The sequence below is a fragment of the Macaca fascicularis genome, chromosome 1, assembly GCF_037993035.2.
Source record: "Macaca fascicularis isolate 582-1 chromosome 1, T2T-MFA8v1.1".
Lineage (NCBI taxonomy): Eukaryota > Metazoa > Chordata > Mammalia > Primates > Cercopithecidae > Macaca > Macaca fascicularis.
This window is the reverse complement of record NC_088375.1, coordinates 72189962-72209884: the sequence shown is the minus strand read 5'-3', so window position 1 is coordinate 72209884 and position 19923 is coordinate 72189962. Positions and strand designations below refer to the sequence as shown.

The 19923-nt window shown below is 40.6% G+C and overlaps 1 protein-coding gene across 3 annotated transcripts in view; it reads left to right on the top strand.

Annotated features, from left to right (window-relative positions):
- The window catches only part of PTPN14 (protein tyrosine phosphatase non-receptor type 14), a 197990-nt gene that overhangs the window by 124543 nt on the left and 53524 nt on the right, over positions 1-19923 (top strand). For all 3 annotated transcript variants that reach the window (XM_065541676.2, XM_065541678.2, XM_065541683.2), the window contains 2 exons: positions 12790-12887; positions 15731-15798. In XM_065541676.2, the coding sequence (XP_065397748.1) occupies positions 12790-12887; positions 15731-15798 (166 nt within the window). The remainder of the gene's footprint in view (positions 1-12789; positions 12888-15730; positions 15799-19923) is intronic.

Sequence of the window (19923 nt, the reverse complement as noted above, 5' to 3'; positions counted from 1 at the left end):
GAATTTTTGGTCCCCAAAGAAATATTTAATGTGCTCCTATTCTGGTTTCTAATGAGAGAGTTTTAAGTTCTTAAGTCTAGGATGAAAAGGAGGAATGTGTTTATAGCAGCCTTCTTTCATGAAATGAAAGAATTTCTCTGATTTGGGAATTACAGTTTTCTGCTTGGCAATCCCCCATCCCTCTACCCATGTCCTAAACAAAGGGTTTCCTTCTATTTATGTGTAGTCACTTGTCACTTTGGCCATCATTTTTTTCACTAGGAAGTTACAGTTTCTAACTTAAAGTGTACTATGTGTCAAGAGTTACAAAAGATGGTCTTGTAGAAACTGAGGCAGTTAGAAAAGTAAAACTCTAAAAGAAGAAAGGATGTTCAAAATGATTTTTAAATTGCATTTAACAAATGAAGCATCTCCTCCTTTAACTCTAGAGTCTCAAGAAGGGTTTGAAAGGAAGAATTGTGGAGAGACATTTCCATGCTTGAAAATATCAAGCATGATTTTGGCAGAAATCACAGCATAGGAAGATACTAGATTCTTGGGCAGTGAGATGTTTGCTGATTTGGGATTTTATCTTTGGCAGTTGTTGCCACATTTGAGGGCTTCAGCTGCTTTGAAAATTCTGCAAAAGAAAATCATTCATTCATTTCTAACATTAAAAAATCATTATATTGTCAATGAATTCATGTTGTGATCTGTTTATAGCCTTCTGTAGTTTTTTTCTCTTCTTCCTTTTTTTTTTTTTTTTTTTTGAGATTTATTCTCCAGGCTTGTAGAAACTATAGACTAACCTACTACACAGGCATAACGTTGTAATAAAAGAGCACTTGACTATAAAATCAGAAGACTTGGCAAGTCACCTACCCCCTGGGAGCCTCCATTTCCCCGTGGATAAACGGGACTCACAGTGGCTATCTTGCAGGGTTGTTGCGAATATGAAATGACAGGAAATATTATACATGACAGTTCTTGGAAAACAACTCCACAAATGCAAAGTACTGTCATTGTTAGTAACTATTTGAAGGCTCTGATTTCTTAATATCTAGAGAAATTGATAAAAATTCCAATTGTGGAAAATTCAATTCTTCCAAAGCTTTTGATAGACATGTGGTGTGTTTTTATTATTTTTTTCATAGTACACGAGGAACAACGTAAAGTTTCTTTCAGCCAGTATGTAATTAACCATCTTTTAAATATGTGGACATAATAATAATATCCTGCTTTAATGTAAATACATAGTAAGGTAGTATGAGGGGGGGAAATACAAACATGAACAGAGCAGTTTTATAAAACAGCAAAGGAGACAAAAATAGATGAACATAATTAACTGAGTTGTTTGATCAGTACCATGTTAGAGTTACAAAATCAATGGGAACACAGAGGGCAGAATGAGTTTTTCCAATTTGTTGACTGGGTAAAGGCTTTATATTATGTAATGCCTAGAGTATAGGTGGTTTTGTTTTTTTTTTCTTTCTGCTGAGTCCAGTGTTGTTTTATGCCAACTATTTGGGTGGCTAACTTCCAAAAAGCATTATTTTTTACCCACTGGGTGTCTCTGAGTCAGTAAATGATCATAATGCTTTTTGTGCAACTACCAAGTCCAGGATCATCTACTGAGTCTGTGAATTATAGAATAGAGAGAGGAGGTTTCTACCTTCAAGGTACTTCTGGGCTAGTAGGGTGCTAAATAGAGATGGATGGGATGGACCTGGTGGCCCATGCCTGTAATCCAAGCACTTTGGGAGGCCAAGGCAGGTGGATCACTTGAGGCCAGGAGTTCAAGACCATCCTGGCCGACATGGCATAACCCCTGTCTCTACTTAAAAAAAAAAAAAAACAGATGGATAGGCATGTTATCATTACAAATGCATAAAATCTATAATATCGAATTGCTATGATTGGGGAGAGGTTGAACACGGATCATAGTGGCCACATGGAACGTGGGGTGGGCAGGCCGGGTGCGGTGTCTCACACCTGCAATCCCAGCACTTTGGAAGGCCAAGGCAGGCAGATCATCTGAGGTCAGGAGTTCGAGACCAGCTTTGCCAGCGTGGCGAAACCCCATCTCTACTAAAAATACAAAAAAAAAAAAATAATAATAATAAATTAGCTGGGTGTGGTGGCACACACCTTTAGTCCCAGCTACTTGGGAGGTTGAGGCAGGATGGGAGGCAGAAGTTACAGTGAGCCAAGATTGTGCCATTGCACTCCAGCCTGGGTGACAGAGCAAGACTCTGTCTCAAAAAAAAGAAAGAGAGAGAGAGGGAAAGAGAGAAAGAAAAGAGAAAAGCAAAGAAAAGGAAGGAAGGAAAGAAAGAAAAAGAAAGAAAGAAAAGAAAGAAAGAATTGTGGAGTGTCTCAATTGTCTCACCACAGGTCCATGCTATGGAAATTAAAGTCATCCAGCAGGATCTCTGAAGTATCTCTCATATTGCCGACTTTTGAGCAGATAACCCCTATTTTGCTATTTCTGATAAACATTCCATCCAGCTTTTGTGTTTTTTTATGTCTGTTTTCAGATGTTCTTTTAATATGGGTTACTTGTGTGGTACTCTGATTTTATTTATTTATTTATTTATTTATTTTTGTACAACAGAGTCTCACTCTGTTGCCCAGGCTGGAGTGCAGTGGTGCAATCTCAGCTCACTGCAACCTCCACCTCCCAAATTCAAGCATTTCTCTGCCTCAGCCTCCGGAGTAGCTGGGATTACAGGCACCCACCATCACACCCAGCTACTTTTTGTATTTTTTGTAGAGACAGGGTTTCACCATCTTGTCCAGGCTGGTCTTGAACCCCTGATCTCGTGATCCACTCGCCTCGGCCTCCCAAAGTGCAGGGATTACAGGCATGAACCACCGTGTCCGGCTGGTACTCTGATTTTTTGTTGTAACTGTTTTGTTTTGAAACTGAGTCACACTGTGTCACCCAGGCTGGAGTGCAATGACGTGATCTCTGCTCACTGCAACCTCTGCCTCCCAGGTTCAAGCGATTTTCCTGCCTCAGCCTCCCCAGTAGCTGGGATTACAGGCATGAGCCACCATGCCTGGCTAATTTTTATACTTTTAGTAGAGACGGGATTTCACCATGTTGGCCAAGCTGGTCTTGAACTCGTGACCTCAAATGATCCACCCACCTTGGCCTCTCAAAGTGCTGGGATTACAGGCATGAGCCACGCCTGACAGGTACTCAGATATTTTTAAGCTGTGACTATGAGAAAATGTGCCTTCAGTGACTAAGAGAGCATGGGGTGAGTAGGGGCACCTGTAGTGATGAAACACTAAAGCCTGGAAGCCAGCAATTAGAAATTTTCAAAATTTAGACTGGCCAGTAAACAAAGCATCAACCAAAGTTTAAAGTTAGGCTTGGCTGGCTCTCAGGGACAAAACTTGGAAAGTGGGCTCATGGTTAACAATGACAGAGATGCTGGAGTCAGGAATGTAGATGGCACTCCCATCCATACACAGTCTGTGGTCCCTGGCAATGTGCCTAGCCATATGACTTAACATGGGCTGGGAATTTCTTTTTCTTTATCTTTCGTTTTTGCAGGGGTGTTGCGGGAAAACAGTCTCATTCTGTTGCTCAGCTTGGAGTGCAGTGGTGCGATCACAACTCACCGCAACCTCCAAACTCCTGTGCTCAATTGATCCTCCCACCTCCACCTCTTGAGCAGCTGGGACTGTAGGTGCATGCCACCACGCCCAGCTAGTTTGGCTGTCCTTCCTTCCCCTCCCTGTCTCCCTCCCTCCCTCCCTCCCTTCCCCCTTCCCTTTCCTTTTTTTTTTTTTTTTGGGGGGGGGGCAGGGGTTTCACCATGTTGCCCAGACTGGCCTGGGCTGAAGCACTCTCCTCACCTCAGCCTCCCAAAGTGCTGAGATGACAGACATGAGCCTCTGCTTTTGGCAGGAAATTCTATTCTTTCCATTTTTGTCATAGTCTCAAGGGACATAGAATTAAGGATTTACTTCCATTGCCTCATTCGTTCATCAAACATTTATTAAGCATGTAGTATTTCCTACTTGTTTCTGGGACTTCATCGACAGGGAACTGACATCTTTTAGCAGTTGCTTACCTGTGAAAAGGTAGGGACTACCTTTAATTAGGGATTCTAGGGAAGAACTCGTGCCCATTCACAGAGATTATCTTCTTGCCTTTCATTTGTTGATTTTTATGTATTTTATCCTTCAGACCAGGCATATCAGTAATAACAGCACTGTACTTCCACCTGGTAGCTCACCAAAGCTTCAAGGATGTTATGCAGAATCCTTAGCCGGGAACCTGGCTGTTTACCAAGAAGACAAATCTTTGGGCAATTGACTCACCCAGCTTCCAGATATAATACCTCCCTTTTCCCACAGTGAGTTGTAGGTAATATTATGAACACATGATTTTCAGGGCAGGCAGATGTGTATTTTGAGCTGATGAGTCAAGACATATTTATTGCTAGTGTAAGAGGGATGAGGCTCCGTAGTTGACAGCTGCAATTTAGAGGAGTGGTTTTGGTTGGCTGATTAGCATGGAGCATTGATGTTCCCTGATCTGTGCTCCTTTTGTCCACCTGGTTTAATGCTGTTGGTCTCTGACTGTGATTCATCCTTGAGTTCTTTCTTTGCTGCATGGTAGCTCAGAAATCAGTTTAAGTCGTTTAAAAATAAACATTTCACACTGAAGGAGTAGTATTGCTCTGTGCATAAAGACAAGTTTCCCAAGACTTCCTGCTTGAAGTGTGATGAGTTCCATTTCTAGAATTTTTAGGCACTCTTTCATATTATAGAAATAACATCTAATAACTTTACAAGGAGGTAATTAATATTCCTCCCTTTCTCCCTCCTTTCTTGTGTCTTTGTCTCTCTGTCGGTATTTCATCTACTCCGAAATGTTTATTGAGCATCTACTTAGTGCCAGGTACTGATCACAACAGAGTTGGGGAGGTGCTGGTGCCAGTGTAGGAGAGGCCTGGGGGAAGTATAGTGGAGGATGTGAAAGGATTCACTAACTTGCTGAGAGGGTTTGGGAAGCTTTTGGACAGGAGATACATTTCATCCGAGCCTTGGAGCATGGACAGGTGATTGGGCGAATGGAGGAGGATAGGCAAGGGTGATTAGACCAAGGAAATGGCGAGGAGGCAGGAAACAACATGGCAACTATGTGGGGCACCACACACTTATGACAGCTCAGGTATGGGGTGTGTGGTGAGACATGAAGTTGGAAAAAAAAAAGTAGTTTTGACTGGATCATGAAGAGCCTGGTGTGCTGTGTCAGGATTTTGGATTTTTTCCCGATTAGGATCATTGGGTGTTTTGTTCTTTTTTTTTTTTAAGCTAAAATCCACGTAACGTCAATTCACCATTATTATTTATTTTTCTTTTCACCCTGTCTTATGGTCCTGAGTAAATCCATCATTTTAACCACTTTAAAGTATACAATTTAGTGACGTTTAGTGTTTTAACAAAGTTGTGCAGCAAAGTTGTCACTGTCTAATTTCAAAATGTTAGCAGGCATTCCTCAGCCTCCTTTTCCCTCAGCCTCTGGCAACCATTCATCTATTTTCTGTCTTTATGAATTTGCCTATTCTGGACATTTCTTATGAATGGAATCACACAAAATGTGATCTTTGTGTCTGGCATCTTTTACTTAGCATAATGCCTCAAAGTTCATCCGTGTTACAGCATGTATCGATACATCATTCTTTTTATGGCTGAATAATATTCCATTGTTTGGAGAGACCACATTTTGTTTATCCATTCATCAGGTGTTGGATTTTGGGGTTGTTTCCTCTTTTTGGCTATTGTGAACAACATTACCATTCATGCATCAGTTTTTGTGTGAACATGTGCTCTCAGTTTGTATGGCTATATACCGAGGAGCATAATTGCTGAATCATGTGATAATTCTATGTTTAACTTTTTAAGGAACTGCAAAACTTTCCCAAGTCATTAGAGATTTTAAAGACAGATCAAAACAGACTCATTTCATTTTAACATCAAACACTTTAGCACAGTATTTTCTTTTGAGGCTAAGTATTTCTACTTCTGTTGGCATGTTTTCCTAGTTCAGGGCATCATAGCCCTCAGCAGGGAACCATGTCAGGCCCTTTTAAATCCTATGGATTGATTGCTGTAAAGAAATCTGTACCCAACAGCATAGGATAGGACAGAAAGAAGTGATGTCAGGGTATCCTCTCTCCCTCTATGATGTATTTCAGAAATGAGTTTTTCTTTTCTAAACAGAACCCCTGATTAGATGATAGGCTACTATTAGGGAATTTATTATACTTATAAACAGTACTTGGATTCCCTGTAATTTGTTATAATTAATGCAAGCGTTCAAGAGCAGAAAGCAAGGATCAGGTCGTGACATGTCTTTCTCTTTTGCAACACCTTGCTATCATTGGCCGTTTTTCACTAGTTAAGGCCTGTGTGTCTTTGTATGCATTTAAACAAATATTATCCTTTTTAGGAAATAATTGCAATCCTTCGGCTCGTTGAAACTGAAGGAATCTTACTGAGAAGTTGGGTGTCTCTGGCAAAATAGGGTATTTATTGATCACTGAATGTTGAAAACTTCTAGACTTGAATGTTTGCCAAGAAAATCTTGTCTGTATTTGGGTATATGCACATGGTTTTCTTCTCATGCATGTACACGTATTAGCTTATAGTGTGAAAAGGCTAGAAGAAAAACTTTCCCTTTTAAGGGTATCCTTGCTAGAGTTTTAGTTTTAGCTTTCCCTTTTGTTTGTGTTTTCCCCCTCCCTTTGGGGTTATTTCAGTTTTGCATAGTCGCAGGAGTATTCGCTTTGTAGTTTGTTAGTGCAGACTTTTAATTGACTGTCAGCTTGAACAGTTATTAAATGTAAAAGCTTTTAGATAGTGCATGGGTCAGGTACCAAACACATTATTAGACTTTAATAGTCATAAACTGAAATTCTTCTCAAGAGTTTTGAGGATAGAGGGATGGAGGGAGGGAGGCATTCAGGTTTATCTGGTTACATGCCTGCATACATAGTATTTATCTGGTCCTGGCAGACTGAGAACAGCATGGGCCACCCTGTCCTTTATCTAGATTTACAGCTGTGAACACCCGCTGGAATGGATGGAATGTGCTGGTTCCCTCCTGTGGGTATCTCTGTCAATCTAAGATTTAAAATTATTCCCCTTTGCTCTCCTGTACCCCGGGACTCTAGGACTACTTGTCCTCAGTTCCCTCTTTTTTGTCTTTTATAGTAGAGAAACGTTTCCATTTGTTTCCGTTTGCAGAATATCACATCAGCCAGAAAGCAATGCTGTCTGGCACTTTGGTACATGCTGCACTTCGGAGAACTGGGTTCCAGTACATTCTAGCAAGATTCCTCTGATATTGCTAGTTATGAAGGAAGTTTTCTAGTGAGGAAAGCACATTTTAAGTCTTGCCCTGCTCTTAGTAACAGTGACAGGACAATTTCTCTTTCTGGTCCATAAAACACTCCAGTAGTTTTATGGAAAGGCTTCAAAAAGTGAAGAATTTAAGGATGGCCCCGCTCTCCAAATTGTCACATCCCTCCTGACCATGCCTATGGGGAGAGATACATTGGTTTAACTAAATTTGAACTCTAGAGGAGGGAAAAGCAGACCGGGAGCTGTGTGTGATGATAGTGACTCTGCAGGTTGGTAGTTACAGCTTACAGAATGCTCTCACTAACCTGTTTTTCAAACTAGAAAAGAAAGTTTTCTTTCTCGCTCAGACCTCCCTGAGCAGTAGGGGCAGAAGGAGTAATGAATGAATGCTGATATGTGCTATTAAATTTGGATAACATTTTTTATGATCCATAGTATAGAAGCTACTCAGTGCAAACGAGTAAAGACTTGTGTGTGACACTGATGATGACTTGCATTTTACTTTTTAAAAATCTGCATTTAGAAATATATACACAGAGGGCCCAGTTTGTACCTGCTGTTGGACACAGCCGCTCCTTCCACGTAGGAGCCTACAATCAGAAACTCTGGTCTGTAGATTTTACTTCTATCCCTCTATCCGTCTTTGAAAGTTAACAAGTAGTTAAAATGTATAACTCAGTCTCCTTTCCCTTCCTTCTATCTCTGGAGGAGAAAAGTGAAACATCCCAGAGGCTGCTGCCAGGAGAAAAAACAGACCTGAATAACCACTGGCTACAGTATGAAACATGTCCTGTAATAGGATTTTATGGAAAAGTTTCTCATTTCAACATTTGCCTCATACGCTGTAGCACAGACTGTCTCAGTGGGGTTGGGGAAAAGCTTGGTGATGGAAGCCCTTCCTTAGAAGCGTCATAAAAATCACCGGGTAGTAGTGTTTTATTTTCGCTTTTATTTTTATTTATTTATTTATTTTTAGATGGAGTCTCGCTTTGTCACCCAGGCTAGAGTGCAGTGGCACGATCTCGGCTCACTGCAGCCTGTGTTTCCCAGGTTCAAGCGATTCTCCTGCCTCAGCCTCCCGAGTAGCTGGGAATACAGGCGCATGCTACTGCGCCCAGCTAATTTTTGTATTTTTAGTAGAGACGGGGTTTCACCATCTTGGCCAGGCTGGTCTGGAACTCCTGACCTTGTGATCCACCTGCCTCGGCCTCCCAAAGTGCTGGGATTACAGGCGAGCCACCGCGCCCGGTTTCGCTTTTATTTTTAGACTTCAGTGAAATTGGTGGCTTTCCCAGAATGGGCAGGGATCAGATCCTGCCTTCGCCACTGTGGTTGTTCATGCTCAGATCTGGTTCTGGCCTTGTCTTTAAGGAAGCAGTATTACCTTGGACAAGTCATTCTCCTCCCTTAACACAGCTGCCTTCTCTAAAAAATGAAAGGATTGGACTGGGATTTTAAAAAGTCCTTCCCTTGTTAAATCGCTTAGGCTCCATCATGCTGCAGTGATGTATGACCCCCCAGCCTCTTTGGGTTTCACAAACAAAGGTTTATTTGCTGCCCACCTGGCAGGTCCACTGTGGGTTGCCTGAGGCTCTGCTCCCAGCCGTCTTTGCCCAGGGCTCAGGCTCACTGAGCAACCTGCCCTCCCTGCTCACTGCAGGTCTCAGAGCAAAGGGAAGCAGAGGCAGAGAACCCGTCACTGGCTCTGGACACTTTTGCTTGGGAGCAACAATTACTTCCCACTTCTATTCTCATTTCATTGGCCCCAAAGCTAGTCCCAGGAGTAATGAGGTAGGTGGGCATGACCCTGTTGGGAAGGCAGCAGACATCTGGAAGCGTGGCAAGGGCCCTGCTCTGTCTTCACCATTCTGTGACTTACGCTGAGCGTGTTGCATTCTGGGGTGGTAGTATGACCAAAATCAGATCCCAAGGCTTTAACCATTTTACGTGGCTGTCTCCTGTTTGGGGCACATCTCTTGAACTGGACCTGGAATGAAGATTTCACTTGTGGGGAGGGGTGGAGGAAATATTTTAAAAGCAACACCTACCCGGTCTCGGAGTTCCTGGTGCCTTATTTGTAGTTCTGTGGTAACACAGCCCATGCCTTTCAGAACACCACACAGACCTGCTCACTCTGAGAAGAATGAACAGAACCTCAAGTAAAACACAGTTGCAGACGTGCTGAGATAAATTCCTCGTACATGAATTTAAAAGAGAACATAAAGATTTTAGCAATTTGGCCGGGCGCGGTGGCTCACGCCTGTAATCCCAGCACTTTGGGAGGCCGAGACGGGCGGATCACGAGGTCAGGAGATCAAGACCATCCTGGCTAACACGGTGAAACCCCGTCTCTACTAAAAATACAAAAAACTAGCCGGGCGTGTGGTGGGCGCCTGTAGTCCCAGCTGCTCCGGAGGCTGAGGCGGGAGAATGGCGTGAATCCAGGAGGCGGAGCTTGCAGTGAACTGAGATCGCGCCACTGCACTCCAGCCTGGGTGACAGAGCGAGACTCCGTCTCAAAAAAAAAAAAAGATTTTAGCAATTCATCTCTAAATTTTGAAGATATTGTTATGGGGTATAATTTGGAAGGAGTCCTTTGATACTGCCGTCAAAAGTACTGAAGACTCTGTTGATTTGACCCAATAGGGCATTTTTTCAAACTCCTAGGGGAGGAAATAACTTGGAAAAGTCACTTATTTTCTTACCATCGGATGGGGAGTTTCCAGATAGATGAGGCCCCCAGAGACTAGGTGATAGCATGTTCGTTCCCAGTAGTCATGCGTAATAACACTTATTATTAGGACACCTTTTAAATTTTACCCCGAGAAATCTGTATTTAATAAAAAGTTAATCTTTAAAAACAAAATTTAAAAATTTAAAAATATAAAAGTTTACCTTTATTCGAGAAGCATAATTATGTTCACTAATTCTTAGAGGAAGAGCAGAATCCTAACCTAAAACCATTCATTGGGCCTCAAGAGTCAGATGGACTATTTCCAGGTCTCTGAATATGAAAAATATTAAAAAGTTTTCCTTGTGAGCTTGGATTTTCAAAGAGGATCTCTTTGGAAAGTTGGCAAATACTTACTTTCCTGGCATGAAAATTGTTTTTTTTTGTTTTTTTTTTCCTTTTCCTCTCCACCCAGAACTGTGACAGGGTGGAGTATACTTCCATGAAATTGCATGTTTCCAAAATAGAATTCACTGTTATATTTTACTACTGTTATAATTGAATCGCTAATGAGAAATAAGCAAAGAGCAGGCATTCTAGAAATAGAATTTCAACTCCTGTTGTCAAATTTAGTCACCATGTTCGATAGAATTATCATATTTTATAAAACTGCCTTTTGTGCAAAATTGTACCAGCCAAACAATTTCCAAAGTGGTTTGAATTTCATTCTCATTTCTGCAGTCTTACATAGTAATACCCACAATCTCGTGGTAATGGCACCGTATCATTGCTGCTGTTTAGATTCTCTCCTAGTTTGGATGGCTTCCAGGAGAGAGCCCTGCTTTCTTCAGCTCCTTATTTTTATATTCCAGCAAAATCCTACATCCAACCTACATGATTAGAAACGTTCCTGGTGTTCCTTGCTAGTGGATTGTGAGTCACTGTTTCCTAGGATAGAATGGATCTGTAACAGAACTTACTGACAAATTATAGAAGTAATAGCTATAGATGAAAGTTGGAAGCAGGAGATTTTTAAAAACTAGAGCTATTGTTTTCGTGGCAGATTAATTGGTTACTGGTCTACTTCCAAAGGTATTCTCTAATAAATTATCTTAACTGATCATTTTCACCTCCAAGGTGACAGGTAACAAAGTTCTGCCTCTGGCAGATAATGCCAGGATAACACCTTTTCAGATATTTTACTCCTTGGTTCTTAATCACTGAACCCTTAGATAGTACACTAGAAAAAACATGGTCACAGTGGTCAAAAAGATATATGCATCCTTGTAAGGCAGAGACTGTTGTAGCACTCTCCAAGATACTCCTCAGCATCTAGCAGACTTACGCCCATAGAAAGTGCATGATAGCTATGGGTTAAAATATCTGTTTGGCTTCCTGGCTTAGAGAGCAGCAAATAAGTCAAAACCACACCAGAAAGATGAGAAGGAATGAATGGCATGAGGATGAGATTCAAACGTTTTATAATTAGTAGGAATCGGTGAAATCTACCATTCTTTGCTACCTTGAGATTTTGCTTTTTGTTGTGCTTTGTGATTTTTTTCTAGCCCATATTAGGTTTGACTAAAAAGGATTTTTAAGAAAGTCCCAGTGTTTGCCCTTCTGATTTGAGTATAGGTTTTTCCCACCAAAGAGTGGCGTGGTTGTCTTTATTCCGTTCAGTACACCCAAGAGGAGAGAAGAAGTGTGGGACTCGACTGGAGTGTGCACAGAGCCCAGTTCCTTCCCTCAAACAGACATTGGATTGACTTATGTCTAATGATGCCTATGACATCATCATTGGAGAGCCAGCAGTAATTAGCTCTCAGTGCCGATTGCCTCTCTCCAGGAAAGTTGGGCTTTGGTTCACTTCTGGGTTCCCTTGATTGAGATGCCAAAGTGAAGTTAAAATACAGAGTTATAGTTACCAGGAGCAAAAGCATTGTTAGCATTTACCAGGAATTAATGCTAGAAAAGTGTGATTGTTGTAGTTGTGACTATGTGTTGAGAGTATGGTCAAAGGAAGTGGAGTCCTGGGAAATAAACGTCTTGAGTGAGAAGTTTTCTAAATGTTTTAGGTAATTCTAAGAGTGCTGTTTTATTGGTAGGGAAACAGTACACTGTGTTAGCTCCTGAGGGCATTTGTCTAGTCTGAGACTTGATGTGTTTGGGCCTGATTCTGTCCATCTGTACTGTGCTGGTTTGAGAATTTACTTCAGTTTGGAAAGTTGCATCAGATTAGATTTTTCTGATTCACAGATGTGTAAGGTCAAAACTGTATATCATTTTGTAGTGGAATTACAAATTACGTGTCCTCTTTGTGATCTGCCTACCAAACTTTTGAGTTTGAAAGGCGATGTGTTTCTAGAATGCACTCAGGAACGCACACTGTTGAATGTAACTTTGGCAGTCGTGTTGTCGTGGATCTCCAGGTGTGCAAAAGCATTTTCATTCTTGGACTCTCTTATGAAGACCTGGTCCTTATCAGTAGTTTATCCTGCTGGCCTGCAAATAAGTGATGTGATGAGAATCCTCTGAAGCTCAGAGTGAACAGGATGTGGCACCTGCCACATCAAACAAAGATAAACACAGGCAGAGGTCACTTTCCATCTTTTATAGAAATGGCCTTTATCAGCATCACGGGCATATCCTGCTGTGTACACAAGGTTTTACATCTAGAGGCATCTGTGTTGTGGGAATCTATTCCAAGTATGTGTTTTTAAGGTTGTTTGTTCCTCTATTCCCATGAACAGATATCAGTATTATCTGCAAGTCAAAAAAGATGTGCTTGAAGGGCGATTACGATGTACATTGGACCAGGTGATTCGGCTAGCCGGCCTAGCTGTGCAAGGTAAGACATAGTTATGAGCAGCATGTGAAATTCCATTTTCTGTTTGATCATGGTGTTACCGTCCTCTCAGAGTGAGAAGTTAGATTTACTTAAATGATCCCTTAGTAATGCTCCCTTTTTATTTCAAGTTATCTTACGTGAAAAATGCAAAGTTAGTGATTTTTGGTGGCCGGGTGGTAGATTTCTCAAAGCTGTTTGCAAACTGCTCTTGCTTGTATAATTACAGTTTTATTTGAGGAAATAGCAGCTTTTATTCTGCCTTTAATTAAGGCTACATTTCAGGGTTTGTGGAGCATTTTCTCAGAATTATTCCAAGGCACAATGTGGTCATATTCTGTGGCTTGATGCTGCAAAGGTGTTACTATCACAACTTCTTGGAGTGTGATAGCTTTAAACATTATGGTATAATGTATTCTAATGCCATTAAAAAGATAAATTTAAAATCCATGATTGTAACATGAAACAACAAATGTGTATTGGACTGAGTTTATCTTCCAACCCATCCTATATAGGTTTATATTACATAGCTCTCTTTTGCCTTCTCTAAATTGTTATGTGTGGAACTTTATATGTATATTTTATACGTTATGGTTTATTGAGTGGTGGCTTAACCACCTTCGGTCATATTGAAAGCAAGATAGGCTGGTGTGGTGGCTCACGCCTGTAATCCCAGCACTTTGGGAGGTTGAGGTGGGCGAATCACTGGAGGTCAGGAGTTCGAGACCAGCCTGGCCAACATGGTAAAACCTTGTCTCTAATAAAAATACAAAAATTAGCCAAGCATGGTGACACACGCCTGTAATCCCAGCTACTCAGGAGGCTGGAGCACGAGAATCGCTTGAACCTGGGAGGTGGAGGTTACAGTGAGCTGAGATCACACCGCCACACTCCAACCTAGGTGACAAAGCTAGACTCTGTCTCAAAAAGTAAAAATTAAAATTTTTTTTTTTAAAAAGCAAGAAGATGGTAATATAGTTTTTGAAAAGAAACTTTTCCTTTTAGTCATTTTCTTGAAAACCAGGTTCTCTGCAAGTGTGAACCAGCCAGCAGCTGGGTCCTTGCTGCATGGACTGTTGTTTTAGAAGATGTGAACTGACTTCCCATCCCAGACATTGGACTGAATTGAATTATCTCAGATCTAAATGTCTGAAGAGGCATCCTGACCTCTTTCATTCTGAAGTATTAACAACTTAACGATTTCTGTTAGAAGTACAATTTCTATACCGTTAGCTTCTGTTGTAATTCTGTGGATGGAAACAGGCAAAATCTGATGTATCACCTCGGTCTGCTTAAAGACTGGAGGGGAAGAAACAATGGCCAGTTATGATAGAGAAATCAGAGGTAGCATTGTTGAAATAATGGGGAAGATCAATATGTCCCTCATTGTCAAATTGGGTCTTTCTCCTTTTAAAACACTTCGTTGGGCCAGGTGTGGTGGCTCATGCCTGTAATCCCAGCACTTTAGGAGGCCAAGGCGAGAGGATTACTTGAAACCAGGAGTTTGAGACCACCCTAGGCAGCAAAATGAGACTATGTCTCTACGAAAAATGTAAAAATAAAAAATTAGCCCAGCATGGTGGTGCGCACCTGTAGTCTCAGCTACTCAGGAGGCTGAGGTGGGAGGATCGCCTGAGTCCAGGAGCTTGAGGCTGCAGAGGGCTATGATCAGTTCACTGTACCCCAGCCTGGATGACAAAGCAAGACCCTGTCTCTAAAACATAAATAAATAAATAGATAAATAAAAAGCTTTGTTTATTGCATGTACTCTTTCCTCTCACTACTTTGTCATTAGGCTGATTATGGGCATCCTGGATACTGGAGGATCCTTGAGGAATTTGATGAACTTCCTCTGGATTCCCTTTTCATTGGGTCCTTGAAGCTAGCTGTTCAGTCTGATGAAAGGTCCTCTAATCCTTTGCAAATAACTTTTTTTTGAGAATGCTTATTGGGTTTTTAGAAAGATACATCAACAGAAATAGAAGTTGTGGTGGAATGTGATAACCAGTGATTGAACTTGGAAATAGGCAGAGCGAGTGATGTTTGCTATTCTTGAATGCTGCACCTAATTGGTAATTTGTTACGTGCTGAGTTTGTAGGTTGATGTTTATTTTTTACTTTCTCAGCAACTTCTCAGCATTGGTGCATGGTGTGTGTATCCTTTCATCCTATATCTCTTGTTGCCTTAAAGATACCTGGATCCATTTCTATCTGATGCTAAATATTTTACATGAAATTAAAATTTCATGCAGGTTTAGTTCTTAGAAGAGGAAGCAAGATAAGAAGACATTTATATATTTCATTTTGCATGTGCTCAAACTGTACCATGGTGACATGAAAACAGGGAAAACAATTCTTGGCATCTTGTAACATGTGAAGTTATTTAGGAGGTAGAAAGGTATTTGAGGTTGCTTGCCAAGGGTGTTTTACAGTGGGAATTTCCAGCTGCATATATATGAAAAGATACAGATGGGTTCTTTAGTACTCCAGATTAACCTTGAGTTTAAAAAGTCCCCTTGGCAGATATTCTTAAGATACAAATTGATGCATATTTAACAAACAGACAAGTATAGGTTTGTTTAAATTTTTTTAAGTGGCCTTTATGAATTGTTTTTAAATTTCTTCATTATTTCTAAAAAATCATGTAGTGATGCTTACATGCTGATATTTACCATACTGTTAGATAAAAGTAACTACGTCAAACATACCTTGGCACTATTTTTATTTAATAATAGTGAGAAATAGGATGAAATGTGAAGAATGATGTGGTGATGAGTTTGCCCTATTTTATTCTATCTTTAATTTCTTATAATAAATACTACCCTTCCACCTTCTTTTCTTCTCAGCTGATTTTGGAGACTATAATCAGTTTGATTCTCAAGATTTCCTCAGAGAGTATGTGCTATTTCCTATGGTAAGTATAATTTCATTTTTCGTAATTTTCTACCTTCTTTGGACATTTAGTTCTTTCCTTTGAAAATTTCAGGATTTTACATACGCATATTCCCTGGGGAAAAAGTCGATGTATTTATAAAGTAGGGGCAAGTTTTATAAAACACACTGAGAAGGTAAAAGTACCTCCTGCCTCAAGACACTTCCCTAATTTCTTTTTCAGATAGTTTCTTATTAGTATATAAAAATGCTACTGATTTTTCTATGCTGATTTTGTAACCTGAAACTGTACTAAATTTGTTTCTCAGTTTTATCAGTTTTTTTTGTGGAATATTTAGGGTTTTCTACATATAAGATCATGTCATCATCAAGCATAATTTTACTTCTTCCTTTCCTATTTGGCTGTTTTTTATTTCTCTTGCCTAATTGCTCTGGCTAGGACTTCCAGTACTATGTTTAATACAAGTAGTGAGAGTTGACAGAAAACAATTCCATTTACAATGATATTAAAAAAACAAAAACCAAAAACCTAGGAGTAAATTTAACTGAGATGGTGAAAATTCTGTATGCTGGAAACTATAAAACATTGATGAAAGAAATTTAAGATGACACAAATGGAAAGATACCCCATCTTCATGGATTGGAAGAATCAGTATTGTTAAAATGTCTGCCAAAAGTAATCTACAAATTAATGCAATCCCTATCAAAATTCCAACATCATTCTTCATGGAAATAGAAAACAATCCTAAAATTCATATGGAATCACCAGAGACCCCAATTAGCCCAAGTAATTTTGAGCAAAAGAAGTAAGCCGGAGATACCACACTACCTTATTTCAAACTGTATTTCAAAGCTATAGTAATTAAAACAATATGAGACTAGCAAAAAAATAGACACAACGACCAATGGAACAGGATAGAATGCCCAGAAGTAAATCACACACATCTATAACCAATAGATTTTTCAACAGAGGGGCTGAGAACACACTGGTGAAAGGGCGGTATCTTCAGCAACTGGTGCTGGGAAAACTGGCCATCTACATGCAGAGGATTGAATTTGGATCCTTATCTCACTCTTTGTACAAAAATCAATTCAAAATGTATTAAAGACTTAAATGTGGCCAGGCACAGTGGCTCACGCCCATAATCCCAGCACTTTGAGAGGCCTAGGTGGCCAGATCACAAGGTCGAGAGATGGATGCCATCCTGGCCAACATGGTGGAACCCCATCTCTACTAAAAATACAAAAATTAGCTGGGCATGGTGGCGCACGCCTCTAGTCGCAGCTACTCAGGAGGCTGAGGCAGAAGAATCACTGGAGCCCAGGAGGCGGAGGTTGCAGTGAGCTGAGATTGTGCCACTGCACTCTAGCCTGGTGACAAAGCAAGACTTTATCTAACAAAAAAAAAAAAAAAAAAAAGAAAAAGACTTAAATGTAAGACCTGAAATTATAAAACACTAGAAGAAAACATGGGGGAAAAGCTACATGGCATTGGTCTGGGCAGCGATTTCTTGCATATGACCCCCAAAACATAGGCAACAAAAGTAAAAACAGATAAATGAGATTGCATCAAACTAAAAAGCTTCTGTACAACAAAGGAAACAACAGAGATAAAGAGACAACCCCCACATTGAAAGAAAATATTTGCAAAATTATACATCAGATAAGGGGCTCAAACTATATAAGGAGCTCAAACTACTCAACAAGGAAACAAATAGCCCTATTAAATAATGGTCAAGGGACCTGAATAGACATTTCTCAAAGGAAATACACAGAAGGCCGACAGACATATTAAAAATGCCCAGTATCACTAATCATCAGAGAAATGCGAATTAAAACCACAATGAAATACCACCTCACATCTGTTAGATTGGCTGTTATCAAAAAGATGGACAATAACGTGTTATTGAGCATGAGGAGTAAAGTTATTGAGCGTGAGGAGTAAAGTCTTACTGAGCATCAGGAGTATTGAGCATGAAGGGTAAAAGATAACAAGTGTTACTGAACATGAGGAGTAAAGGAGGTATAATTCCAGCCATTTTGCAAAACAGTTTAGAGGTTCCTTGAAAAATTAAAAATAGAACTACCATATAATCCAGCAGTCTCACTTCTGGGTATGTATCTAAAGAAAATGAAATGGTATGTCAAAGAGATGTCTACACTCCCATGATCATTGCCACATGATTTGTAATAGCCAAGATATGGAAACAACCTAAGCTCTCACCAGCAGATCAATGGGTAAAAATGTGGTGTATACACACAATGGAATACTATTGGGCCTTAGAACAGAATTTTGTCATTTGCCATAAGATGGATGAGTGTAGAGTACATTATGCTAAGTGAAAAACCCAGGCACAGAAAGACAAATACTGCCCAATCTCACTTGTATGTGGAATCAAAAAAGGTTGAATTCATAGATGTAGAGAGTGGAATGGTGGTTCCCAAAGCTGAGTGTTGGGTGGAAGGAGGAAATGTTGATCAAAGGGTACAAAGTTAGGAATAAGTTCTGGTGATGTATTGCACAGCAAGGTGACTATCGTTGATAATAATGTGTATTTCAAAATTGCTAAAAGAGTAGATTTTAAATGTTCTCACCACAAAGAAATGATAATTATAAGAGATGATGGATATGTTAATTAGACTAACTTGCCCATTCCACAATATATATGTGGGTCACAACATCACATTGTACTGTAAATAGATGCAATTATTATTTGTCAATAGAATTAAAGTTTTGTTTTGTTTTAACAAAAAAGGCACTTCCCTGCTTTGCTTCTCTCTCTCCCTCGTTTACTCTCTACCCTCTGGCATGCTGGCTCTTTTTTTTGTCTGAACGTACTGAGCTTCTGCTCACCCCAGAGCCTTTGTATGTGGGTTTCCTCTGCCTGGAATGCCCCGCTGCACATCTTTATGACATTCACGTCTCAATTCAAATATTACCTCCCAGAGAGCTCTTTCTTTCCTTGACCCCCTGTCCCATACACCCTCACCATCCTTCCTGTTAAATCAGTTTTCATATGTGTACTTCTGTATCTGACATTATTCATTCTTATGTATGTACATAGGTATGTATTTATTACTGTCAGCTAGAAGGTCAGTTCTATGGTCTTTAAACAGGAATCCTGTCTTGTTCACTGTCATCTGGCACACAGCCTGTGCGCATAAAAATTTTAGAATGAGAGTGGGTGCGGTGGGTCATGCCTATAACCCCAGCACTTTGGGAGGCCGAGGCGGGTGGATCGTGAGGTCAGGAGATCAAGACCATCCTGGCTAACACGGTGAAACCCTGTCTCTACTAAAAATACAAAAAAAAAAAGAAATTAGCTGTGTGTGGAGGCATGCACCTGTAGTCCCAGCTACTCAGGAGGCTGAGGCAGGAGAATCGCTTGAACCTGGGAGGCGGAAGTTGCAGTGAGCCAAGATCACACCACTGCATTCCAGCCCGGGCGACAGAGCAAGACTCCGACGCAAAAAATAAAAAATAAAATAAAATAAAATGAATCAATAAACTAAAATGCCCATTCCTGGGTTGAAGTAAAGGTAGACTAGATTTTAACCCCTAGGGAATTTTTGTTGGTTGGTTGGTTGGTTGGTAGCTTCAGAGTAAAAGAGAAGAGTGTTAATGAGGAGGGATTAAAAAATTTTGAGCCGGGCGCGGTGGCTCACGCCTGTAGTCCCAGCACTTTGGGAGGCCGAGGCAGGTGGATCACGAGGTCAGGAGATCAAGACCATCCTGGCTAACACAGTGAAACCCTGTCTCTACTAAAAATACAAAAAATATTAGCCGGGCGTGGTGGCAGGCGCCTGTAGTCCCAGCTAATGGGGAGGCCGAGGCAGGAGAATGGCGTGAACCTAGGAGGCGGTGGAGCTTGCAGTGAGCCGAGATCATGCCACTGCACTCCAGCCTGGGCGACAGAGCAAGACTCCGTCTCAGGGAAAAAAAAAAAAAAAAAAATTGAAAGCCATTTTAGGGAACAGCTATAACCAATCAACATTCTGGCTCTGGTTTCAGAAATCATGATTATTCACTACTTATTTTTTTGGTCAACTCTTTCACCCCAAGCACTGACCTGAGTGACTAACACCCAGGGGATGAAATTATATAAGAAATGGTGCTTGTTTTCAAGGAGACTACAGTGTGGTTGGT